Source organism: Scyliorhinus torazame, chromosome 20 (assembly GCF_047496885.1).
Source record: "Scyliorhinus torazame isolate Kashiwa2021f chromosome 20, sScyTor2.1, whole genome shotgun sequence".
Taxonomy (NCBI): Eukaryota; Metazoa; Chordata; class Chondrichthyes; order Carcharhiniformes; family Scyliorhinidae; genus Scyliorhinus; species Scyliorhinus torazame.
The window spans coordinates 831,878-858,669 of record NC_092726.1 but is presented as its reverse complement, the minus strand read 5'-3'; the positions used below and the strand labels follow the sequence as shown (position 1 = coordinate 858,669).

The 26,792-nt window shown below is 48.2% G+C and overlaps 1 protein-coding gene across 1 annotated transcript in view; it reads left to right on the top strand.

Moving 5' to 3' along the window:
* Positions 1 to 26,792, top strand: part of piwil2 (piwi-like RNA-mediated gene silencing 2) — a 91,808-nt gene that overhangs the window by 20,671 nt on the left and 44,345 nt on the right. Inside the window, exons 6-17 of the mRNA XM_072485548.1 lie at positions 558 to 668; positions 1,405 to 1,522; positions 2,646 to 2,770; positions 4,837 to 4,917; positions 7,596 to 7,709; positions 8,525 to 8,713; positions 9,313 to 9,397; positions 10,479 to 10,568; positions 12,193 to 12,333; positions 17,762 to 17,875; positions 18,922 to 19,110; positions 20,918 to 21,019. Coding sequence (XP_072341649.1) covers positions 1,439 to 1,522; positions 2,646 to 2,770; positions 4,837 to 4,917; positions 7,596 to 7,709; positions 8,525 to 8,713; positions 9,313 to 9,397; positions 10,479 to 10,568; positions 12,193 to 12,333; positions 17,762 to 17,875; positions 18,922 to 19,110; positions 20,918 to 21,019 — 1,314 coding nt within the window. The 5' untranslated portion in view covers positions 558 to 668; positions 1,405 to 1,438. The remainder of the gene's footprint in view (positions 1 to 557; positions 669 to 1,404; positions 1,523 to 2,645; positions 2,771 to 4,836; positions 4,918 to 7,595; positions 7,710 to 8,524; positions 8,714 to 9,312; positions 9,398 to 10,478; positions 10,569 to 12,192; positions 12,334 to 17,761; positions 17,876 to 18,921; positions 19,111 to 20,917; positions 21,020 to 26,792) is intronic.

Genomic DNA, 26,792 nt, shown 5'->3' with positions numbered 1-26,792 from the left:
ACACCTAGAATTCAACTGAACCTCATCCATTCTTTTCCAGCTGCTCACTAAGATAGTTACTTTCAATGAAGGTGTGAGCCATTGTTTTTGGCTTCATTCAAAATCCTGTTTATCTTGTTTGCTAAGCCTGCTTGACCAAGGATATCTGCATTTTACAATCCTCTCCTGGCAGCTGCTGTTAACCCTTTGTGGGATCTTTCCCTGTATCCTCTCCTGTTTCTCTCAGACCAGATATTGCCAGACTTCCATGTTTCAAATGACACATCTTTCCATATTTTAAATAACAGGGTGCAGACCCGATGGGCCGAATGGCCCCCTGCACTGTGGGGATTCTCTGAATTCTCTGTTATATTTATTGCTGACGACCTTGCCTTAACAGCCCACTAATTTGAACACGGTCAGAAATGGAAACATCTTACTTACCATCTACATGAATGCTCTTGGCAAGAGTATTTAAATTACCCATTCCACTGTTGGTTGTGGCTAACTGACTGCATGCAGTTTAAATGTATTTCCTGCTGTAAGGTGGTGTTAATTCCTGTTGTGTGTTTATTTAGGGAGCCAATTGTGAAGAAGGGGTCATCAGGAACATCCATACTTCTGGCAGTAAACCTTACCAAAATAGACTGTAGAAATGAGGCTGTGTATCAGTACCACGTCACCTTCAGGTATGTGAGTTTCACCTGTGCTGTGGGAGCTGGGATTGGCTTCACTTACACTCTGGGTTTGCCCTTCTTGCACTGGGGCTGGGGTTGGGGATGATGGTCCCCCGAGTTTTGTTTTCATCAATAGGGTACCTTTTGGACAAATGGGATTCCTGTTCACTGGGAAGTCTTAGCAAAGAGCCTTAGTGTCCAGAGAGACCCTGTGTTACAGTGAAGGAGCAGGGACACGGCAGACTCCAGTTACAGGTAAAAACAGAAGAGTAGAAAGAGGTGAAAAAGGAGCAGGGCGAAAAAACCACGGCTATCAGAAGGGTGAGGGGCAGAAGTTGCAAACAGTCCCTCTCACTAAATGTAGCCCACTCATTAATTGCGTCTCAAAGTTCTGACCCACTGTGCTGAAAGGTTGGACAACCCTGGAGGGCTGTCTGCTCCAAATCTAATGCAGCAGTTTAGCATTCAAGCACGCAAACACAGCCCAAATATGGTTTGTAGCTCAATGGGCTGTACTTGTATTAAAAGGGTATGGGAGAATATGGAACCAGTTTCATTGCACCTGGTCTGTAGATAGTGTAATACTCTGCCTGTAGTCCACGAGCAACTTAAAGGTTATGTCTTCAGCAATGGTTACACCATCGAGGTGTTGTCCGACTCTACCCGAGGTCACTATTCCTGCTGAAATTCACTGAGCTGTACTCGCTTTAGTTTGCTTCACTCAAACAGACACTGCTGTTCGGTTTAGTCCCAATGTAGAATGTCGGAATATACGCTATGGAATGTTGAAGGGGCATCAGCCAATTACTGGAAAAGTCACTGCTTTTGATGGCACCATACTCTATCTGCCTGTGAAACTACCCGAGGTATGCTCACTTTATATATTTATATCCATTGCAGTGCATCGTGTTTATTAATCAACTTTTGAAAGCCTCAGTTGAAGTGGCTGCTGGTACCATAGCATTGGAGTTATGACACAGGACGGCAGTTCAAATCCCACCTTTGCAGCTGAGAATTTGAATTCATTGGATTAAATCTATGATTTAAAAAAAATTAGTATCAGTCATGGCGGCCATGAAATGAACAGTTTCTCCTAAAAATCCATCAGCTTCTCTGATGTCCTTCGAGGAAGGAGATCTGTCATCCTCACCCAGCCTGGCCTGGATGTGAGTCCATACCCTCCGCATCCACTGGACTCTCTGAATTGACTGAGCAAGCCACTCAATTGTACCAAACGTCTACACTTACAGCGATTCAACAAAGCAGCTCAACACTAACTCACCAAAGGCGATTAGGGTGAGGCAATAAATGCTGGCCTTGCCGCTGATGTTCATACCCTGTGAATGAATGAAAAAGGAAACGTGCCAACTGAGTTTGAAGGTGACATTTTCAGGTCCCAGTCCAGAGACTTGAGGCATAATCCAGGCCAACATTCGCTATGCAGGACTGAGGGTGCTGACTTTTTGGAAGAGACATTAAACTAAGGTCCCATCCAAACTACCTTCTGATGAAGGGTCGTTGACCTGTTTCCCTCTCCATAGGTGCTGCCTGACCTGCTGAGTATTTCTTGCATTTACTGTTGTCATTTCAGATTTGCAGCATCTGACGGATTGAACGTTTTTTTGGAAACTGGCTCAGCTTTGGGTTTCACTGTTGTAGTGACCCACGGGGATGACCCAATTGATCTCCCCATGGGACTCGTGGAATATGAGCTTCCCTGCTAATGGGTGTAGGCCCATCAGCTGGGGATTATAGAATCAACACTTAAGAGCTGGCCTGGATTGGGAGTGGCATGATTGGTAGTTGGGACCTGTGTGCTGTATCCAGTTGCTGCCTTTTCCTTTGCAGTTTTGCTTCTGTATCTTGGGTTTCCTTAGCTCTTATATCTGTAAGTTATTGAAAAGAGTCAGATGCTGGAGGAACTGTTTTGAAGTTGGATAGTCCCAATTTGTGCATTATTTGAAGATCTTAATCTCTGTTTTGTGTTAGGTGGTCATTCTCAAATCGCAAAGAAAAACTGACAGCACACAGGTGGAAATCAAAATTCAAATGACAAAGGTTCTGCAGCCAAACTCCGATCTCTGCATCCCCTACTACAATGTGGTATTCCGAAGGTAATATGGTGTACTGTCGTCTAATGTAAACAGCTTATCGAGAACTCTCTTTCTCTCTTGGGCAGAGTTTGGATGGGGTTCGAGGTTAGAAAGCTGAAGGGGAGTCGGTAGTTATTTTGTTTCATTAAGCATGATGACCAACTGATTAGCAAGTATTGTGCGTTCATGACTTTGTGTTGTGTGCCGACAAATCGTCTTGATTGAATGGCTTGAGTCTTCTCCGTACATTTGATCTGTCCAAGAAGTACCATGTTTCATTCTAGCTTTATCCCGCTAACATTTTAAGCGGTGTCTGCTTCGTTGGAGTTTAGAAGGATGAGAGGGGATCTTATTGAAACTTACAAGATACTACGAGGCCTGGACAGAGTGGATGTGGAGAGGATGTTTCCACTTGGAGGAAAAACTAGAACCAGAGGACACAATCTCAGACTAAAGGGATGATCCTTTAAAACAGAGATGAGGAGGAATTTCTTGAGCCAGAGGGTGGTGAATCTGTGGAACTCTTTGCCACAGAAGACTGTGGAGGCCAATTCACTGAGTGTCTTTAAGACAGAGATAGATAGGTTCTTGATTAATAAGGGGATCGGGGGTTATGGAGAGAAGGTAGCATTGTGGATAGCACAATTGCTTCACAGCTCCAGGGTCCCAGGTTCGATTCCGGCTTGGGTCACTGTCTGCGCGGAGTCTGCACATCCTCCCCGTGTGTGCGTGGGTTTCCTCCGGGTGCTCCGGTCTCCTCTCACAGTCCAAAGATGTGCAGGTTAGGTGGATTGGCCAAGATAAATTGCCCTTAGTGTCCAAAATTGCCCTTAGTGTTGGGTGCGGTTACTGGGTTATGGGGATAGGGTGGAGGTGTTGACCTTGGGTAGCGTGCTCTTTCCAAGAGCTGGTGCAGACTCGATGGGCCAAATGGCCTCCTTCTGCACTGTAAATTCTATGCTAATCTAAGGCAGGAGAATGGTGATGACAAAAATATCAGCCATGATTGAATGGTGGAGCAGACTTGATGGGCCGAGTGGCCTAATTCTGCTACTATGTCTTCTGGTCTTATGCTGAGGTTTTGGTGAAGCGTACGTGTTGTGAATATCCAACTCGTAATTCATATGTTTCAAATTATAACTTTTATTTTGCGGAATTAAAGCGTTAAAAACGTGTGATAAATCTACAATTCTGAGAAACTGGTAGTAACTGATGTAAATGCAATCAGAGTTGGTTTCACTCAGAAGGTAATGTTTGTGTATCTTCAAGGTTAGAGTTAATAGGGTGTAAGCCATAAACAATTGGGGATCTTGTATTTTAGCAGGTAAGTGTCATGATATTCAAACACACATCACAACACACACATCATGATAGACAGACCAACAGACCAATTAGCACACATAACACGACAGCCAATCACAGACAAGAGCAGACACAGTATAAGACAAGAAACACGACACCTCCTGGTCAGTCCTTCTGGAGACAGGACAAGGCCAGGACCTCATTAACAAGACACTCACACAGTCACCACGTGCTTAGTACCAAGTCAGATGTGTAAATAACTAGTTGGAATAAAACTGCGTTGTACCAATCGCAACCGTGTTGGTTCGTCTGTACCTCAGAGCACCCAACACCACAGTAAGAGCAAGAAAGTCTGCCTTTACTTCATTGAGCCCTCAATCTGGGCTCACTCCTCTTGACTTGTGTTATTTCCCCCAGCCCTCAGTCAGAACCCGTGCCCCTCACTTCATGTTCAAAAACTGAACAGTTAAACCTTGGATGGGTTTTGTGACCAGGGAAGGAAGTTTGAGGGCGTGTCGCTGCAGCGGAGAGCTTGAGGAGAGATACCAGAATGATTTACCACTGCAGCAGAGGCCCTGTAGGAAGGAACCTGCAGGCAAAGAACGTAGACTCCAGTGCATTACCTTGCTGTGTTTCCCTGGGTTTTCAGTAAACTTGTTTTCCTTGAGCAATATAACTATTCTCATAATTTGATTTGAAGTTTCTTTGAGCTTTATATGATGGGGGAATAGCTTGACCGTGTGAACGGTGCTTTGTACTGAATATGCTGGGTTTTTTTTGTGCAGAGCCATGAGGATCTTGGAATTAAAATTGGTTGGACGAAATTTCTATGACCCAACAAATGCTATAGTTCTCCCTCAATACCGGTGAGTGTGATTGACGACATATTGGCCGGGATTTGCGGGCGCAAACGCTGGCGTGGGTGCAAATTCCTGCGAGATACCAAAAGCAAGATTCTTGAGGCGCGATCGCTGTCCTCCTCCTACCGCCGCCATTGATGGAACTAGGTTCCAGCGCAGGAAGTTCAGGAACCTCCGGGGGTGCACGTGTTTTTCGTGTAGCATCAGTTTCCAAAAGTCTATTCATGATAGTTTCCTCCAGGGAAAGATGACTGAGAAATGTTCTTCAGCTTTCAGCTCTGGCGGATCCCTGAGTCAGGGGGGATGTATCCCAGAATCTCCAGGAATTTAAGGAGGAAATTAGCACGGTTTAAGGGTTTTGAAAGAGCTCCATCAAGTTCTGGGGCAGTATGTGAGGGTGGGAAGATATTCAATGCAATTCCATTGGAAAAGGAGCAGGGTAACAACCTGGTTATATCAAATTGGCGTGCCCCGTCTGGAGGAGAGAGCCAATTACAAACAAACATGCAAACATATCGTTTAGGAGCAGGTGTCGACCATTCAGCCCTTTGATCCTGCTCCGCCATTTAATGAGATCACGGAAGACGTGGCTTTCACCTCAACTCAACATTCCCACCTACCCCTGATAACTTTTCACCCTCTTGCTTATCAATAATCTCCCTACCTCGGCCGTTAAAATATTCAAAGACTTGACTCCCACCGCCTTTTGAAGAAAAGAGCTCCAAAGACTCTCAACCCTTTCATTCCTCCTCGTCTCTCTTGTCTTAAATGGGCGACCCCTAGAATTATAGAATTTACAGTGCAGAAGGAGGACATTCGTCCCATCGAGTCTGCACCTGCCCTTGGAAAGAGTACCCTATCTAAGCCCACTCCTCCACCCTATCACAGTAATCCCATCTGACCTTTTTGGTCACTGAGGGCAATTTATCATGACCAATCCACCTAACATCTTTGGACTGTGGGAGGAAACCATGGCAGCCGGAGGGAACCCACGCAGACACTGGGAGAACATGCAGACTCCGCACAAACAGTGACCCAAGCCGGAAATCGAACCTGGGACACATGCGCTGTGAAGCAGCAGTGCTAACCACTGTGCTACCATGCTGCCCCTATTCTAGTAGCTTTCCTAATTAATTGCTGTACTTGCACTCTGACCTTTTGCAAGTCATGCACCAGGACCCCTGGCTCCCTCTGCATCTCTTTGAAAGTTGCCACTCAAGTGGATAGAGCTGTGAAGAAGGCCTATGGTGTGTTCGCGTTCATTAACAGAGGGATTGAATTTAAGAGCCGTGAGGTGATGATGCAGCTGTACAAAACTTTGGTAAGGCCACATTTGGAGTACTGTGTACAGTTCTGGTCGCCTCATTTTAGGAAGGATGTGGAAGCTCTGGAAAAGGTGCAAAGAAGATTTACCAGGATGTTGCCTGGAATGGAGAGTAGGTCTTACGAGGAAAGGTTGAGGGTGCTAGGCCTTTTCTCATTAGAGCGGAGAAGGATGAGGGGCGACTTGATAGAGGTTTATAAGATGATCAGGGGAATAGATAGAGTAGACAGTCAGACTTTTTCCCTGGGTGGAACAAACCATTACAAGGGGACATAAATTTAAGGTGAAAGGTGGAAGATATAAGAGGGATATCAGAGGTAGGTTCTTTACCCAGAGAGTAGTAGGGGCATGGAATGCACTGCCTGTGGTAGTAGTTGAGTCGGAAACATTAGGGACCTTCAAGCAGCTATTGGATCGGTACATGGATTACGGTAAAATGATAGTGTAGATTTATTTGTTCTTAAGGGCAGCATGGTAGCATTGTGGATAGCACAATTGCTTCACAGCTCCAGGGTCCCAGGTTCGATTCCGGCTTGGGTCATTGTCTGTGCGGAGTCTGCACGTCCTCCCCGTGTGTGCGTGGGTTTCCTCCGGGTGCTCCGGTTTCCTCCCACAGTCCAAAGATGTGCAGGTTAGGTGGATTGGCCGTGATAAATTGCCCTTAGTGTCCAAAATTGCCCTTAGTGTTGGGTGGGGTTGCTGGGTTGTGGGGATAGGGTGGAGGTGTTGACCTTGGGTAGGGTGCTCTTTCCGGGAGCCGGTGCAGACTCGATCAGCCGAATGGCCTCCTTCTGCACTGTAAATTCTATGATAATCTATGATTAATCAAGGTCAGAGGTTCGGAACAACATCGTGGGCCGAAGGGCCTGTTCTGTGCTGTATTTTTCTATGTTCTATGTTCTATCTCGGAGCTCTGCAATCTCTCGCCATTTAGCTGATATGCTTTTTTGTTTTGCCAAAATAGACAATTTGGCATCTTCCCACATTATGCTCACTTTATCTATATCCGGCTGTAGCCTCCTTGTAACCTCGTCACAGTCCTACCTCACAGCAAATTTAACAACCGTCTCATTGGTCCCTTCTTCCACGTCAGATGTCTAAATTGTGAAGAGTTGAGACCCCAGCACTGTGACACACCAACCATCACATCCTGCCAATGAGAAAATTACCCATTTCTGCCTACTCTCTGTTTCATGTTAGCTAGACAATCTTCTCTCCATGTCAGTATATTACCCCCTACACCCTGAACTTTTACTTTTCACAATATCTTTTGATGTAGTGCCTTATCAAATAACTAGCGATGGGCAACCAATGTGGACTCCTTGCCCAAATGTGTCTAAGGGGAGTTTCTGTTGTGCAGGTTGCAGATATGGCCAGGATACTCGGCCAGCATTCGAAGGACAGATGGTGGACTGATGTTACTGGTTGATGTGTCCCATAAAGTAATTCGTAATGACTCTGTCATTGATATTATGTGAGTATCGGTTTATGTTCACGTGTGTTTAACAGAACTCAATTTGCTGTTCTCTGTTACTTGGTTTCTGATATCCTGACCTGGTAATCCTCCAGCCAAGCTTTACTCAAGGTGAAGGTAAATCCTCCTGTCCTCAGTATTTGCTTTTTGACCAACCCCATGGAAGCAGGTGGGGTTTGAACCTTGAATCCAGTGTTGCTTCAAGCATGAACATATGAAGCCAAGTTTCATGAACTTGATTTTGTGTTCCCCTAAATATGGAAGATTAATGGGTGATCTGATGGAGCGCTTTAAAAAGTTAAAAGGTATTTGCCAGGGTAGAGAGAGGAACTATATTCCTGAGTGAAGAACCAACACAAAGGAGATACTGTAAAATTAGACCTGGGTCATTCAAGGATAAAATCTAGGTGCATTTTTCACAAAAGTTGCAGTGGAACGCATTCAGGTTTCTTATTTTGTGCACTCCCACTTCTCCCTCCCCTGCACCCACCCACCATCACCATGCTTGGAATCTGTTCCAAACTCTCTCTAATGTATGAACTCCCCTCTGGTCTGAACAACTATTTACAGCATGGGTGGACAGGGCTTTTGAACCATTGAGTTCACACTGGTGTCAAGGCTCCCTACGAACCTATTCCCATCCATCTTACCCTATCAGCCTGTCCTTCCATTCATTTCTCCCTTGTGTTTATCTAGCTTTCCTGTCACTAAATCTGTGTTGTTTATCTTCGTGATTACCTGAAGTGAGTTACATGTTCTTGTTGAGATCTGTTTCCTCCTGTTCACTCCAGCCCACTTGTTGCCTTTCTTTTCAGGCAGGCTATATACCAGAGGAGCAGCGAGAATTTCCAGGATGACTGCACTAAACAGTTGGTGGGCAGCATCATCATGACCAAGTATAACAACCGCACCTACCGCATCGATGACATAGACTGGGACAGGGCTCCAACAAGCTGCTTTCAGATGGCGGACGGCAGAGATATTACCTTCAGTGACTATTACAGGTCAGCATGGGGTTTAGTTAGAAAGATGAGGAGTTACAGTCTAGCAGGAGCAAACCATACGGTCTGTCCTGCCTTCTCCATTCAGAAAGATCTTGGCTGATCTTTGACTTGAACTTGTAGATAGGTGAGGCCCCAGCGCTGATCCTTAAGACGCTCCACTGGTCACATCCTGTCAACTTGAGAATGGATTATTTATGCTGCATTTTGCTGCCTGTCCAAGGGTGGCATGGTGGCGCAGTGGTTGGAACTGCTGCTTCACGGCGCTGAGGACTCCGGTTTGATCCCGGCTCTGGGTCACTGTCTATATGGAGTTTGCACATTCTCCCCGTGTTTGTGTGGGTCTCGCCCCCGCAACCCAAAGATATGCAGGGTAGGTGGATTGGCCACACTAAACTGCCCCTTAATTGGAAAAAAAAATTGAGTAATCTAAATTTAAAAAAAGAAGAAAATGCAACAAACATTACAGTTCATGCACTTTAACAAAGTTGGAGAGATTACGGATGGATTCCATGAAGCTAACCTGTGAAGGCAGCAGTGGTGAGCTGTTTCACTCGTGAGAAAAAGGTGCTATCATTCACCTGTTCAATTTACAATTGCAGCAAAACCTACGGGATTACCATTCAGGATTTGAACCAGCCTCTCCTCGTCTATCGCCAAAAGCAGAAGTATGGACCTCGGGGACAGGTACAAGATAGAATCATAGAACCCTTGGTAGAACTCTGGGCGGCACGGGAGCAGAGTGGTTAGCACAATTGCTTCACAGCTCCAGGGTCCCAGGTTCGATTCCCGGCTTGGGTCACTGTCTGTGCGGAGTCTGCACTTTCTCCCTGTGTCTGCGTGGGTTTCCTCCGGGTGCTCCGGAGTTTCCTCCCACAGTCCAAACATGTGCAGGTTAGGTGGATTGGCCATGTTACATTGCCCTTCGGTTAGGTGGGGTTACTGGTTTACGGGGATAGGATGGCGGTGTGGGCTTGGGTAGGGTGCTCTTTCCAAGAGCCGGTTCAGACCCGATGGGTCAAATGGCCTCCTTCTGCACTGTAAATTCTATGATCTATGAAACTATCCGGTCGGCCCTAGCATCAGGTATCAGTGAATATCTCCACTTCTGATCTTGTGATGGAAGGAAGGGGACTGATTAAGCAGCTGGAGATGGTTGAACCTAAGACGATACCCTGAGGAAGTCCTGCATTGATATCCTGGAACTGAATCCAATTCTTTTTTTAGAGATTATTGTTGAGACTGCTTCCACCACCATTTCGGGTAGTGTGCCCCAAATCATCACAGCCCACCATGTAACAAAACAATGTTGCCTCTGACTCTTTGTCAAGTAACTTAAATCTGTGTCTTCGGACCCTTCTGCCACTGGGAACAGTTTCTCCTTATTTACTCTTTAAAAACCATTCATTGTCTGTTAAATTTCCCATGACCGTCTCTGCTCTGGGAAGAACAACCCCCATTCCTTTTGGCTTTCCATGCAATGAAGTTCCTCATCCCTGTAACTATTCTATTATACTTGTCTGCACCCTTTCCGAGGTTTGACACCCTTCCTGAAGCATGTTACGTGGCCTGTTTGTGATTGATTTCTGTGCCTTGTTTATTGCTGCCGTGTGCTTGCCTGTGGCACGGCGCCGGTTCACAAACACCGGTTTGATTGGAATTTCCCACTAAGTGCAGAAGTGCGAGGCTGACTATTTTCGATGGGTAAGCTAGTCTCAGCACGTAGGCCGAGTTCAGAAATTCAGCCTTCACCCATTTTCCCCCACAGCCCATCAACAGCGAGATCCTTCTTGTGCCCGAGCTGTCCTTCATGACTGGGATACCCAATCAGATGAAGAAGGATTTCCGTGCAATGAGGGTAAGTAACCGTTCTGCTGATTTCCTTTCTCTTGGCTTTCAATGCAATTTCATTGTCGTGAGTAGAATGCTGTCCCACTCGTATCGCCAGGTAGTGATGTCTGCTTTGCAGTGATTTGGAAGCTTCATATCTTTGTCAGAGAACGAGGAGGATTTCCAGCCAGCAGTCTACTTTGGCAGGAAAATTGGAAAAGTAGCAAATTGTTTAAATGGAGAGAGATTGCAGAACTGTACAGCACAGAGGGATCTGGGTATCCTGGTACACGAATCAGGAAACTTTAATCCGCAGTGACCACAAATGCTTCGGACGGCATTTGGTGTTGATTGCAAGGGGAATGGAATATAAAAGGGATATTTTACTGCAGCAGAGCAGGGTATTAGTGAGACCACATCTGTGAGACTGTGTACCGTTTTATTACCCTTGTATGAAAAAGGATATTGTTGCATTAGAAGCAGTTCAGAGAAGGTTCACTCCAGGGAAGGAGGGTTTATCTTATGAAGAAAAGTTGGACAGATTAAGCATGACTAAAACCAGGAACGGGCGGCTTGGCTCGAGGAAAGGTTGGACAGGCGAGGCTTCTCTCCACCAGAGTTTAGAAGAGTAAGAGGCGTCTTGATTGAAACATATAAGATCCTGAGGGATGGGTGTGAAAAGGATGTTTCCTCTTGTGGGCGAATCCAGGGGTCGCCATTTAAAAATAAGAGGTTGCGCATTTAAGACCGAGATGGGGAAAACCTAATTCTGTGAGGGTACTGAGTCTTTGAATGTTTTTAAGTCAAAGCGAGATAGATTCTTGACAAGAGGGTGAAAGGTTATTGGGAGTAGGCAGGAATGTAGTCGAGGTTAAAAATAGATTACCCATGATGTTAGCGAATGGTGGGTTTGAGGAGCTGAGTGGCCTACCCCTGCCCCGAATAAATATGTGTGTGTGTGTGTGTACATTGGGAGTTTAGAAGAATAAGAGGTGATCTGATTTAAACATTGAAGATCCTGAGGGCACCTGTTAGGGTGGATATTGTGACGATGCTTCATCTTGTTGAAGGGACTCGAGGTGGAGGACATGGTTGAAGATTAAGATGGAAATGAGGCGAAATCCTTTCTCTGAGGGCGGTTCGTCTTTGGAATTCTCTGCTTCATGAAACAGTGACGAATAAGCCATTGAATTAATCTGAAACTGAGTTGGATTTTGATAGACACGGGAGTCCATGGGGGACTGACAGGAAGGCGGAGTTGAAACCACAATCAGATCGGCCTGATCTTACCGAATGATGGAGTAGACTGAAAGGGCTCAGTGGCCTACTCCTCCTGTGGTCCTATATATATATATATATATATATAGCTGATTCACTAATCCCCATTCGGGAAGGAAACTTGCATTATTTGCTCAAGCCTATTTGTGACTCGGGTTCACTGGTTCTCAATTTAATATTGGCATCTCTGGCAGTGTAGCACTCCCTTCGTACTGCACTGACAGCGATTTCAGTGAGTGGGACTCTAATCCATGATGGCCTTCTGTGTCAGAGGTAAGAGTGTTAACCAGGGAACCATGGCTGGTGATCATCCAAATTAAAGAGTTACGCCTCTGTTGGTGGTTCTGATTTCTGGGTTTTGTTTGAGCTTATAGGACCTGTCTGTGCAAGTTAACCTCAGTCCAGAACAACACCACAAGGCTTTAAGAAAACTGCTGAACAAGCTGAAGAAAAACACCATTGTTCAGGAGGAGCTGGCACACTGGGGGCTCATCATAGACGATGATATTTATAAGGTGGGTACTCGTACTTTCCCTCGTAGGGAAGCAGCTTCCTAACCTGAGACTTTGGAGTGGGTGGGGAATGTTGCACCCGAAGAGAAAATGTTGGAAAATCTCAGCAGGTCTGGCAGCATTTGTAGGGAGAGAAAAGAGCGAACGTTTTGAGTCTAGATGACCCTTTGTCAAAGCTGTTGCAATGTTGCCACCGTGTTGTGGGCTGGGTGCATTTCCCCCAGGCGGAGAAGGAGAGCCCAACCCCTGCATGGCCGAGCATCGAGTCCCATATTGTTACACTGCAAAGCAGCTGGTTGTGGGTTTGCCAATTCTCCCTGTGATGGGTTTGGCACTTCTCACAGAAACCTGGGGACGAGCGAGTCAGCCACCGTCATCCACCATGAGTGCCAGGCTTACCTTGGTGGAGTGGGGCAGCAATTTGTCTGCCCAGCTCGCTCCTCTTGGTTCAGAATGGTGCCTGTTCTGTAGAGTTTCAAGAAAGAAAGCCTTTCATACGTTTCTTTTCACAATCTCAGGAGTCCATCTTGTAGCCAATGAAGTACTTTTGCAGCGAAATCACTGTTAGGATGTAGAAAACGTGGCAGACAATTTGCCCACTGCCTGATTGCAGCAATTGATAAATGGCCCCATAAATATTTACCAGATGACCAGGCTAACCTTTCCTGCTCTTCTTCAAAATGAGATCCATCTAGGGTGAGTAGCCCCCTGATCCGCCTGATAACCTGGAATGTAAGGGGACTGAATGGGCTGGTCAAGCGGTGTTCACGCACCTGAAGGGGCTGAAGGTGGATGTGGCCATGCTTCAGGAGACCCACCTGAGGGTGGTGGATCAGGTAAGGTTGAGAAAGGGGTGGGTAGGGCAGGTGTTTCATTCGGGTTTGGATGCAAAAAATCAGGGAGTGGCGATCTTGGTGGGGAAGAGAGTGTCGTTCGAGGCGTTGAGCATCGTGGCAGACAATGGCGGTAGGTATGTGATGGTAAGTGGCAAGCTGCAGGGGGAGGGGGTGGTGTTGGTCAATGTATACGCCCCGAATTGGGACAATGCGGGGTTAATGTGGCGTATGCTGGGCCGGATTCCGGACCTGGAGACGGGGGGTCTGATAATAAGGGGGGATTTCAACATGGTGCTGGATCCGACCATTGGATCGCTCGAGGTCTAGGACGGGCAGGAGGCCGGCGGCGGCCAAGGTGCTGAGGGGGTTCATGGACCAGATGGGAGGGGTAGATCCATGGAGGTTTGCGAGGCCGGGGACCAGGGAATTTTCATTCTTCTCCCATGTTCACAAGGTCTACTCCCGGATTGACTTTTTTGTCATGAGCAGGGCGCTGATTCCGAGGGTGGAGGATACGGAGTACTCGGCGATAGCCATTTCTGATCATGCTCCGCACTGGGTGGACCTCGAGTAGGGGGAGGAGAGGGACCAGCGCCCGTTGTGGCTCCTAGAGGTGGGGTTGCTGGCGGATGAGGAGGTGAGCGGGCGGGTCCGGAAGTGTATTGAGAGGTACCTGGAGGCTAATGACAATGGGGAGGTGCAAGTAGGGGTGGTCTGGGAGGCGGTGGTAAGAGGAGAGGTGATCTCCATTCGGGCCCACAAGGAGAGTGGGGGAGAGGAGAGAGAGGGAGAGGTTGGTGGGGGAGATGGTGAGGGTGGATAGGAGGTACACGGAAGCCCCGGAGGAGGGATTGCTTAGGGAGTGGCGTAGCCTCCAGACTGAGTTCGATTCGTTGACCATCAGGAAGGCGGAGGCGCAGTGGAGGAAGGCGCAGGGGGTGGTATATGAATACGGAGAAAAGGTGAGCCGTATGCTGACGCACCAGCTTCGGAAGCGAGAGGCAGCTAGGGAGATCGGGGGAGTTAGGGATGGAGGAGGGAACACGGTGCGAAGTGCGGTGGGTATCAATGGGGTCTTCAGGGACTTCTACGAAGAACTGTACCGGTCTGAGCCCCCACTGGAGGAGGGAGGGATGGGTCGCTTCTTGGATCGGCTTAGGTTTCCAAGGGTGGAGGAGGGGCAGGAGGCGGAGTTGGGGGCGCCAGTTGGGTTGGAGGAGGTGGTCAAAGGGATAGGGAACATGCAGGCGGGGAAGACACCGGGGCCGGATGGGTTGCCGGTTGCATTCTACAAGACGTATGCGGACCTGCTGGGCCCGCTGTTGGTAAGGACCTTTAACGAGGCAAGGGAAGGGGGGTCTCTGCCCCCGTCGATGTCTAGAGCGCTCATTTCCCTGATCCTGAAGCGGGACAAGGATCCCGTACAGTGTGGGTCATATAGGCCGATCTCACTCACATGAGGATAGAGGACTATGTGCCGCAGGTCATACACGAGGATCAGACGGGGTTCGTGAAAGGGAGACAGTTGAACACCAATGTACGGAGACTCTTGAATGTTATAATGATGCCGGCGATGGAAGGGGAGGCGGAGATAGTGGCGGCGATGGATGCGGAGAAGGCCTTTGATAGGGTGGAGTGGGGGTACCAGTGGGAGGTGTTAGAAAGGTTCAGGTTCGGGAAGGGGTTCGTCAGGTGGGTGAGGCTGCTGTATGAGGCCCCGGTGGCGAGTATGGCCACGAACAGATCCCTAGGGCCTTCTTCAGGCAGGTTAACAGGAGCGCTATGGGGTTTGTGTGGGCGCAGAGGAACCCGAGGGTATGAAGGGTGTTCCTGGAGCGGTGCAGGGATGGGGGGGGGGGTTGGCGCTGCCTAACCTCTGTGGGTATTATTGGGCCGCCAACATGGCAATGGTGCATAAGTGGGTGATGGAGGGGGATGAGGCGGCATGGAAGAGGCTGGAGATGGTGTCCTGTGTGGGCACAAGCCTGGAGGCGCTGGTGACGGCGCCGCTGCCGCTTCCTTCAATGAGGTACACCACGAGCCCGGTGGTCGCGGCTACCCTCAAAATCTGGGGGCAATGGAGACGTCACAGGGGGGAGGTGGGGGACTCGGTGCGGTCCCCAATTCGGGGGAACCACCGGTTTGTCCCGGGGAGGATGGACGGAGGGTTTCTGAACTGGCACAGGGTAGGTATTAGAAGGATGGGGGACCTGTTTGTGGACGGGAAGTTCGCGAGCCTGGGTGAGCTGGAGGAGAAGTTCGGGCTCCCCCCCGGGGAACACCTTCAGATATATGCAGGTAAGGGCGTTTGTTCGGTGGCAGGTGGTGGAGTTCCCACGGCTGCCGCCAAGCAGGGTCCAGGACAGGGTGCTGTCGGGGGTGTGGGTTGGAGAGGGAAGGATCTCGGCAACGTATAAGGTGATGCAGGAGGAGGAGGAGGCCTCGGTGGAGGAGCTAAAGGGTAAGTGGGAGGAGGAGTTGGATGAGGGGATTGACGAGGGGATGTGGGCGGATGCCCTAGGGAGGGTGAACTCTTCCTCCTCTTGTGCGAGGCTTAGCCTCATACAATTTAAGGTGCTGTACAGGGCTCACATGACCGTGGCAAGGATAAGCCGGTTCTTTGGGTGCGAGGACAAGTGTGTTAAGTGCTCAGGGAGCCCAGCAATCACACCCACATGTTCTGGGCCTGCCCAGCGCTGGAGGACTTTTGGAAGGGTGTAGCGAGGACGGTGTCGAGGGTGGTAGGTTCCAGGGTCAAACCGGGCTGGGGGCTCGCAATATTTGGGGTGGCAGAGGAGCCGGGAGTGCAGGAGGCGAACGAGGCCGGTATTCTGGCCTTTGCTTCCCTGGTATCCCGGTGAAGGATTCTTCTTCAGTGGAAGGACGCGAGGCCCCCAAGCGTGGAATCCTGGAACAGCGATATGGCGGGGCTCATTAAATTGGAGAGGGTGAAATTCACCTTAAGGGGATCGGTACAAGGGTTCTTCAGGCGGTGGCAACCGTTTCTAGACTTCCTGGCAGAATGTTAGAAGATGGTCAGCAGTGGCAGCAACCTGGGGGGGGGTTCGTTTTTCGTTTTTTTCTTGAGTGGGCGTGTATTTTTGTCTGTGTGTTGATGAAGGCAGTTAATTTATTATTTATGTATATGGGGAAGGGGGTTTGTTCTTTTCTTTCTGTATTTTGTTGCTGATATATTGTGAAAATTTGAATAAAAATTATTTTTCTTAAAGAGAGATCCATCTGAGAGGGCAGGTGTGGGCGGCTAGATTCCCAGTGGTTAGAGCTGCTGCCTCACTGGGCCGAGGACCCAGGTTCGTCCCGGTCCCGGGTCACTATGCACGTGGAGTTTGGACATTCTCCCCGTGTCGCCATGGGTTTCACCCCCACAGCCCAAAGACGTGCAGGTGAGGTGGATTGGGCCACGGTAATTTGCCCCTTAATTGGGGGGGGAAAAAAAGAATTGGGTACTCTAAATTTAAAAAAAATGCAAGGGCAGATGGGGCCGTGGCAGAACTTGTCATCCCCAGAAGACCACCTCAGACAGTGCGGCATTCCCTCAGTACTGACCCTCTGACAGTGCGGCACTCCCTCAGTACTGACCCTGTGACAGTGCAGCATTCCCTCAGTACTGACCCTCTGATAGTGCAGCACTCCCTCAGTACTGACCCTCTGACAGTGTGGCACTCCCTCAGTACTGACACTCTGACAGTGCAGCAACCCCTCAGTACTGACCCTCTGATAGTGCGGCACTCCCTCAGTACTGACCCTCTGACAGTGTGGCGCTCCCTCAGGACCGACCCTGTGACAGTGCAGCACTCCCTCAGTACTGACCCTCTGACAGTGTGGCACTCCCTCAGTACTGACCCTCTGACAGTGTGGCACTCCCTCAGTACTGACCCTCTGACAGTGCGGCACTCCCTCAGTACTGACCCTCTGACAGTGCAGCACTCCCTCAGTATTGACCCTCTGACAGTGCAGCACTCCCTCAGTACTGACCCTCTGACAGTGCGGCACTCCCTCAGTATTGACCCTCTGACAGTGCAGCACTCCCTCAGTACTGACTCTCTGACAGTGCAGCACTCCCTCAGTACTGACCCTCTGACAGTGCAGCACTCCCTCAGTACTGACCCTCTGACAGTGCGGCACTCCCTCAGTACTGACCCTCTGACAGTGCAGCACTCCCTCAGTACTGACACTGGAGCACCTGTGAGGCTCAAGCCCACTCCATGACCAGAGAATAGGATGGGAATGGAGGAATATGGTCCCTGGATGGGTAGTGGGCTTTTCATTCAGACGGTCAGCATGGTTGGCACAGGCTTCGAGGGCCGGAGGGCCTGTTCCTATGCTGTAAATTTCTTTGTTCTTTAATGTGTGATTGCGACCTATTGAGTTACAGCTGACACTTTTCAAGGCAAGAGAACATAGGCAGAAATGGGGCTTTGATCTTTTTTTATTGAAATAGGAGAGTGGAAGGGTAGTTGAAATCGGATCAACGGTTAGTTACGCACCATCACTAAAGAAGGTATGACTGGATTGTTCACATTCTCTTCTTTTAATTTGCCGTTTCTCCTTCTTGGCTGAATCCTCTTTGATAGACGGAGGGAAGAATCCTACCTCCTGAAAAGATCAATGTACGATGCAAGTCGTTTCCAAGTGGGATTGATGTTAACTGGTCAAGAGAGGTTGTTCGAGAGAAAGTGATATCAGCGGTAAGCAGTGTGGAGGAGAAATGCAGCTGACTGACTGTTACACATCTAATTGGAATTCTTATTTGTCTCATAGCGGTTGTCCAAACAGAAGCTTAGATTTCTCAATGTATTTGATTATTAAAGACTTAGAAATGACACTTTGGAAATAGGCAGCTCAGCTCAGTCCTTGTTGTCGTTTACTCACCATGCATACGTTTAGTGCAGAATCGCTTCCTATCCATCCAGTGTGATATTGAATGTTGACCTAGTTTCCGAGCACACATTAATCATTCAGGAGTGCAAAAGACTGCCAAGATTTTACTTCATTGCTGACCTGTTTCTGGCCTCAATCTTGACCGGTGCCATGTGTTTCATGATTAAAAGCTCCCTTGTCGATTCCAGAATGAAAAGGTGTTGGTGCTGAGCGAGCTGCGAGACCATCTGATCTGGAACCACCTGTGCTTTTTTTTTGTACACTGGTTTCAGTGGTACGAAAGACAGTTTTAAATTGGTTAAACTTGCCAGCTTAACCCAGTCTCGAAAGCATGAGGACAATATAAAATATGGAGTAAAAATAATGCTGGGGTTTTGGGAGGGTGAGGTGGAGAAAGTTTTAAAAACCTGGATTCAGACATCACCTTTTTCAAAACTTGCAATGGTGCAAAGTGCTTCAGAGCGGATGAACAGTTACCGTGATAATATGGGACACTCGGCAGCCAAGTTACACATAGCAACCTTCCACCGAGACTAGGGTGTGATGTTGAGAAGATGGTATATATTTTGAGAGTTGATTGAGGTTTAAAAAATGGCTGTGACACAGGAGAACTCCTTCACACTCCCACCAACGCCATGGAATTTTGTATATTCACTTTGAAGGTCACAGAGGGCCTTAGTTCAACATCACATCCGAAAGCTGGCACCTGTGACAGAGCAGCACTGAGATGTCGGCCGAGATGTTGTGCTCGGTATCTGGGGTGGGGCTTGAACCCACAACCTTGTGCAAAAGGGAGGAGCTTCCTTTCTAAAATGCTTGGTCTGAATGTTTGCTTTCTTGCTTTGATGCACAGGCCCCATTACACTGCTGGGCTCTCTTTTACACCAAGCAAAGCGCAACGCAGGCCAAGGATCTGGTCAGCTTCATGTCGAAGGTGGCAGAGCCCATCGGGATGACCTTCCAGCAGCCCGCTTACATTGAGCTGAAGGACGATCGCACCCAGACCTATATCCGAACTCTACAGTCGCACTTGGAGAGCAACGTAAGTTACAGCTACACTTTGTACTTTTATGTCTCAGATGCAGCAAATGCAATTTTCAACTCCCAAGCCTACTGATCCCAGTGATGTATTATTTGTGTGCAGCCATTTTGCTGACTCCACTGCTTGTCTCGTAGCAGCCTGGATGCTTATTCTAACGTGCTACAAGACTGATTTTGCTCACTTTTCGTTAGCTCTTGAAGACGCTGAAAAGGCAGCAGCTTCAGAGAAGTGTCAGCCTGAAACTTCCTGGCTCCCCAGCATCGGATGTGGGGGTGGGGGAGGGGGGAGTGGGGGGGGGGGGCGGGGGATCCCTTTCAGACGTTTCCTGGTTCACCCTGCAATTGTCCAGAGGCGCTAACTTCCCCTGGACAAGTGTGCTGCGCTGTGAACGCTCCAACAAAGCGATTTTTGAAACAATTAATTTTCGGGATGTGGGTGTCGCTGTTTAGGCCGGTATTTATTGCCCATCCCTAGTTGCCCTTCAGAAGGTGGTGGCGAGCTGCCTTCTTGAACCGCTGCTGTCCATGTGGTGTAGGTACAACCCGAGTGCTGCTAGGGAGGGAGTTCCCGGATTATGACCCAGCGACAGTGAAGGAACGGCCGATATATTTCCCAGTCGGGGGGGTGAGTGACTGGGAGGGGAACCTCCAGGTGGTGGGGTTCCCAGGTATCAGCTGCTCCTGTTCTTCTAGATGGTAGTGGTTGGGTTTGGATGGTTCTGCCTAAAGAAGCTTGGTGAGTTACTGCAGTGCATCTTGTAGATGGCACACACGCTGCCGCTGTGCGTCGGTGGTGGAGGGAGTGAATGTTTGGAAGGAGGAGCAATCAAGTGGGGCTGCTTTGTCCTGGGTGGTGTTGAGCTACTTGAGTGTTGTTGGAGCTGCGCTCATCCAGGCGAGTGGACCTGCCCTGGTAGCCACAGTATTAATATGGCTAGTCCAGTTCAGTTTCTGGTCCCAGGATTGTGGGGGATTCAGTGATGGTAATTCCATTGAATGTCAAGGGGCGATAGTTAGATTCTCTACTGTTGGAGATGGTCATTGCCTGGCACTTGTGTGGTGCAAATGCAACTTGCCTTTGCAGTAAAAGAAAAAGGGGGCATGCCCTCCTTGCTCAATTTCGTTTACACTTTGCCGCTGCCTGAATCTCACCCAGCCTGGGTCAGGAAGGTCGGGTGAGGCACTTGCTGAAGAATTTAAGCACAGCTAAGTTGGAATAGCATGACCATCCGCCCCTGATTGCCACTCCGAGGAAGTTACGGCCCATCATCTTCCAGATCAGACGTTAAACCACTACTGTCTGCCCTTTAGGGTGGCCCCGTCACAACCAGGTTCTCCAGTTTCCTTCCTGACATTTCTGCCTCAACTTCCAAAACAGATCCAATGCGCGTTACCGATTGTGCCACGTTGCACTGCTGAAATTGACTGGCCCTGTTTGTCTCCACGGCAATATTTCTAGTTCAAAAGACGTAATTGCAGTAAATTAATGCCTCTGGGATGTCCTGAGGATGTGAATAAACGAGCGACTGCAAATTCTTCCTCTTCTCCTGTGGCCGGATTTCTTTTTGAAGCATCGAGGGATTTGATTAAAGGCTGTGGTGAACATGAATTGGGGTTGATAGCAGAAGCTGTCAGTGGACATGGTACCTCTCACTGGTGAACCTGGCTTTGGAAGATGGGTTTTATTGTCCAGTCACTGTTGATCTCATCGAGCAGAAAACGTGGAACAAATCAATTCATTTTGTCACAGTGCAATTTCATGTTAGTTTAAGATTTAATTATGTCCCACTTGTGTTTCACGTTCACAGGGGTTGGTTAAGATTGTAGTGTGTATAGTAACTGGCAACCGTGACGACCTGTACCACGCCATTAAAAAACTCTGCTGTGTGCAATCTCCAGTCTCCTCACAGGTAAGAGTTTATTTCCTGGACAGCAAGAAGAAATCTTGGTGGTAGAAATAATCATATCCTTGGAATCCCACTGTTGTCATCGGACTGCATCTGTCCATGAAACTGCAGGGCCTCCGAGACTAATCCTGGGTTGTTGCCGTTTAACGTTTTAAAAGGAGCAGCAGAGGGCATTCAGCCTCTTGAGCCTCTTGCGATCAAATGGCAGCCGATGTCTAATTCCACTTTATTTACCCACCTGAGTTTCGTACCTCTTCACATTGAGTTGGAAGTGGAAATGGAAATTGAGCATCCGATGAAAGTTTAAGTGAGTGTCCTGGAAAAAGGAATGGGTTGATCAAATGTCGAAGGAGCTGGGATGAGGGGCAAACGTCATTTGACACAGTCAAGTTTTGGGCGGCACGTTGGCGCAGTGGTTAGCACTGCTGCCTTATGGCACCGAGGACCCGGGTTCAATCCCGGCCCCGGGTCACTGTCCGTGTGGAGTTTGCACATTCTCCCCATGTCTGTGTGGGTCTCACCCCCACAGTCCAAAGATGTGCAGGTTAGGTCACACTAAAATTGCCCCTTAATTGGAAAAAAATAATAATTGGGTACTCTAAAATTTTAAAAAAAGACACAATCAAATGCGAGTCATGCATTTGAGAACAGATGCCAAGCAGCAGGATTATAACCAACTGGGCAAGGCGCTAGCCAGAGACATTTTGATAATGAATGTAGTAGTGACCTGCTTATGGGTAAGGGCGAGTTCCTCTGCTCATTTGTCCAAGCTTCTTTGCCTTGCATTTTCCTCTCGGATTGCTGGTAGGACAGCAGGCAGACCCCTTCCCAAAGAATCCTGTCGGCAACTGTTGTCCCTTGAGGTTAGCTCGTCCTCCATCACTGCTGAAAATTCATTGCCTTTGCCATTGGCCATGACCCTTGACGCTGGGCATGGGGGAACTCGCAAAAGGGCACAAATGACCACCCGTGGTTGCTTCAAACGTCCATGCCCCGCAATATGCTCATTATATATATATATATATATATCTCACACACACAACGTTTGCTCACAGTTTCAAATTTGCACCACAAAATATTTGGCATATAAATTCTGCATTTACGAAGCCGAGTACCCGTAGCTGTTCACTAGCTTTTAATGATGTGTGAAGCTTTGACTCAAATTTCTGCTCCACATAATAAGAGAGATCAAAAAGACTGTATTCTCGGAGAAATTACAGAGAATCAGCAACACTAAAACAGACAAATAGGGTCCAATCGATCGATGCTGGTTTTCATGCTCCTTGTGAGGGACCTGCGACTCAAAATACCTTTCCCCGCTCCACCCCCCTAATCCGCCATCATCACCGCTCCCTCGCGTATGTTTCAAAGCCATGTTTTGAAGATGTCATTGTTTGGAAATCTCTTCAATTCTGAAACTGTCCTTGTCAATGTTCTCAGCCTTTCTCCAATGCTTCAATATTGTTTTTGTAGGAAGGCAGCCAGAATTGTGTGTCCTGTGCTATATATAATTAATATTGGTGGGGGGGGTCGGTTCACTCAGTTGGTAGGACAGCTGGTTCACGAGGTCAAGAGCGTGGGTTCAGCTCTCTTACTGGCTGAGGTTATCCATGAAGGCCCCGTCTTCTCGACCTTTCCCCTCGCCGGAGGTGTGGTGACCCTCGGGGTAAATCACCACGAGTCAGCTCCCCCCCCCCCCCCCCCCCCCTCCCCACCCCCCTCAAAGGGAAACGCAGCCTGTGGTCCTCTGGGGACTGTGCCGATTTACATTTAACATTACCATCCTGGTTTTCTATTCCTCCAGAGGTGAACCGCAGTACTTCATTCATGATCAACTTGCAGTGCTATTCTGCAACTAAAACAGTTTGTGTACGTGTATACATCTTAAATCTAATGAAACACCCCAGGGTGCTTCACTGCGATTAAATTAAAACCAAGTGTGATACTGAGCCACATGAGATATTAGATCAGGTCATCAAAAACTACCTGTGCCCAAAAGCCCCAAATGCTGATTTAGTGCCACCTCTTGCCCATCCATGCCTTCAAACCAACCACCCTTACCCCTGTCTATGCCAACTCACCTAATATCCTTGAACAGTTCCTTGTCAGCTATAACACTTCATGGACAGGTTTGACAGCGGAGACATTTCCTGAATGGCTTTAACAGATTCGACATTCGGTAGTTTTGACCGGTTTGACAGCTGGAGAGTTCTAATGATTTTATGTGTAAAAAGTGCATAGGCATGTTCATGTTCAACAATCTGAAAGTGTTCCTTACCTCTCCAAAGGTTGTCCCTTATCCAAAGGGGTACGCTTATACCAAACATATCTCCCAAGTTCAGAACTCCTCTTACCTGTTCGAATCTTTGCACTCCAGATTCCACATTCCTGTCCTTCCAAAATATCACTTCACTGGAGGCAGTGGGGAGTTAAATGGCCAGCTGCCTCTGCAAATCGCATGTGTGTGAATTCCTGCTCAACTCCAGTCCCACACCCACAAGAATTGGAAATATCGAGTTCAGGAGTGGAAGTCAGAAATTTCAGCCATTTCCAGGATTTTTGTCATGAAGGAGAACCTTCCTGGATAGTTGTGGCAGCTGGACATCTTTAACAGTTAACGGCTGAACAGTTCATTGACACCTGGACAACTCTTTGATAACTTGATTTTGTGCATAAAAAGCTGTTACGACCCCCTGGGCTAGTGCACGGTCAATTCCAGCCCTGCTTGACCCAGAGTTGCAACACAATTGAAATTAACAACTAATTCTGAGAAAATACTCAAAGTCTTTGGTCCTTGGCTGTTCAATAACTGCAGTCACCAGGTGTGTAAATTTAAATTTTTATTTTTATCTGACTTGATTTTTATTAATAACAACTATGAGTAAATAGGCCGCAAATACAACTGGTTAACTATTATCTAATTCCTAACCACCACCCCCCCCCGCTCCCCCTTAACTCGCCCCACCCTTATACACACACACACACAAGACAGACAAACAGGGGAAAGAGGGGTGTGTAGAAAAATAAAAAGGATAAGAGTCTCTGTTTCAAATGGATGTCCTCGAGTACACTTTTCTTCAGTCTAGGCCTTCAGGTGGAGATTTTTGCTCTCCGTCTGTAATGGTCTTCACTGTAGATTCATCAAGTTCTCCAAGCTTCCCTGCAGGTTCAGACAGCAGTAGGTAGGTAGCATTTTTGGAGAAAGAGAGAGAGTCAACAGCTCACAGCTTCTCTCTGTGTCCAGGACCCAACTGTCCCTCATAGGTTTACATTAACACTGCAATGAAGTTACTGTGAAAAGCCCCTAGTCGCCACACTCCGGTGCCTGTTCGGGTTCACAGAGGGAGAATTCAGAATGTCCAATTCACCTAACAGCACGTCTTTCGGGACCTGTGGGAGGAAACCGGAGCACCCGGAGGAAACCCACGCAGACACGGCGAGAACGTGTAGACTCCGCACAGACAGTGACCCAAGCCGGGAATCGAACCTGCAACCATGGCGCTGTGAAGCAACAGTGCTAACCACTATGCATTCCTGGGTTATCTGAAAACCATTCCACTCGGGTAGGACCCAGTCACCGCCTGTCGCTGGGCAAAATACAGCCTTTGGCCAATTCATTGGCCATCAGCCAACCAAATAAACCCAAATCCCTCCAATATCTCAGGTGCCAGAAAGTCTGCGTTTTTCTGTTCAGAAGCTAAATCTCCATTAGCACAGTGTACTATTGTGCAACTTTTGAGTTCTTCACTTCTGCTGCCTGACTTAAAGGTACATGTCCACTAAACATCCATGGATCAAAAATGATGACGACAGAGTAAAATCAATGAGAAATAAGGAAATTACCAGGAAGGGTCCTCAAAATCTGTATAATCATGTTCACTTTTCAAAATCAAAAATGGTGACTTCCTCTCGCAAACAGTGCCTGACCTTTCCGAAAGAGTGCCTGACCTTTCCGAAAGAGTGTCTGACCTTTCCGAAAGAGTGCCTGACCTTTCCGAAAGAGTGTCTGACCTTTCCGAAAGAGTGACCTTTCCGAAAGAGTGCCTGACCTTTCCGAAAGAGTGCATGACCTTTCCGAAAGAGTGTCTGACCTTTCCGAAAGAGTGCCTGACCTTTCCGAAAGAGTGCCTGACCTTTCCGAAAGAGTGCCTGACCTTTCCGAAAGAGTGCCTGACCTTTCCGAAAGAGTGCCTGACCTTTCCGAAAGAGTGCCTGACCTTTCCGAAAGAGTGCCTGACCTTTTCGAAAGAGTGTCTGACCTTACTGAAAGAGTGCCTGACCTTTCCGAAAGAGTGTCTGACCTTTCCGAAAGAGTGCCTGACCTTTCCGAAAGAGTGTCTGACCTTTCCGAAAGAGTGTCTGACCTTTCCGAAAGAGTGTCTGACCTTTCCGAAAGAGTGTCTGACCTTTCCGAAAGAGTGTCTGACCTTTCCGAAAGAGTGTCTGACCTTTCCGAAAGAGTGTCTGACCTTTCCGAAAGAGTGTCTGACCTTTCCGAAAGAGTGCCTGACCTTTCCGAAAGAGTGCCTGACCTTTCCGAAAGAGTGTCTGACCTTTCCGAAAGAGTGTCTGACCTTTCCGAAAGAGTGTCTGACCTTTCCGAAAGAGTGTCTGACCTTTCCGAAAGAGTGTCTGACCTTTCCGAAAGAGTGTCTGACCTTTCCGAAAGAGTGTCTGACCTTTCCGAAAGAGTGCCTGACCTTTCCGAAAGAGTGCCTGACTTTTCCGAAAGAGTGCCTGACCTTTCCGAAAGAGTACCTGACCTTTCCGAAAGAGTGTCTGACCTTTCCGAAAGAGTGTCTGACCTTTCCGAAAGAGTGCCTGACCTTTCCGAAAGAGTGCCTGACCTTTCCGAAAGAGTGCCTGACCTTTCCGAAAGAGTGCCTGACCTTTCCGAAAGAGTGTCTGACCTTTCCGAAAGAGTGCCTGACCTTTCCGAAAGAGTGCCTGACCTTTCCGAAAGAGTGTCTGACCTTTCCGAAAGAGTGCCTGACCTTTGCGAAAGAGTGTCTGACCTTTCCGAAAGAGTGCCTGACCTTTCCGAAAGAGTGTCTGACCTTTGCGAAAGAGTGCCTGACCTTTCCGAAAGAGTGCCTGACCTTTCCGAAAGAGTGTCTGACCTTTCCGAAAGAGTGCCTGACCTTTCCGAAAGAGTGTCTGACCTTTCCGAAAGAGTGACCTTTGCGAAAGAGTGTCTGACCTTTCCGAAAGAGTGTCTGACCTTTCCGAAAGAGTGTCTGACCTTTCCGAAAGAGTGTCTGACCTTTCCGAAAGAGTGTCTGACCTTTCCGAAAGAGTGCCTGACCTTTCCGAAAGAGTGCCTGACCTTTCCGAAAGAGTGCCTGACCTTTCCGAAAGAGTGCATGACCTTTCCGAAAGAGTGTCTGACCTTTCCGTAAGAGTGTCTGACCTTTCCGAAAGAGTGCCTGACCTTTGCGAAAGAGTGTCTGACCTTTCCGAAAGAGTGTCTGACCTTTCCGAAAGAGTGCCTGACCTTTCCGAAAGAGTGCCTGACCTTTCCGAAAGAGTGCCTGACCTTTGCGAAAGAGTGCCTGACCTTTCCGAAAGAGTGTCTGACCTTTCCGAAAGAGTGTCTGACCTTTCCGAAAGAGTGTCTGACCTTTCCGAAAGAGTGTCTGACCTTTCCGAAAGAGTGCCTGACCTTTCCGAAAGAGTGCCTGACCTTTGCGAAAGAGTGCCTGACCTTTGCGAAAGAGTGCCTGACCTTTCCGAAAGAGTGCCTGACCTTTCCGAAAGAGTGCCTGACCTTTCCGAA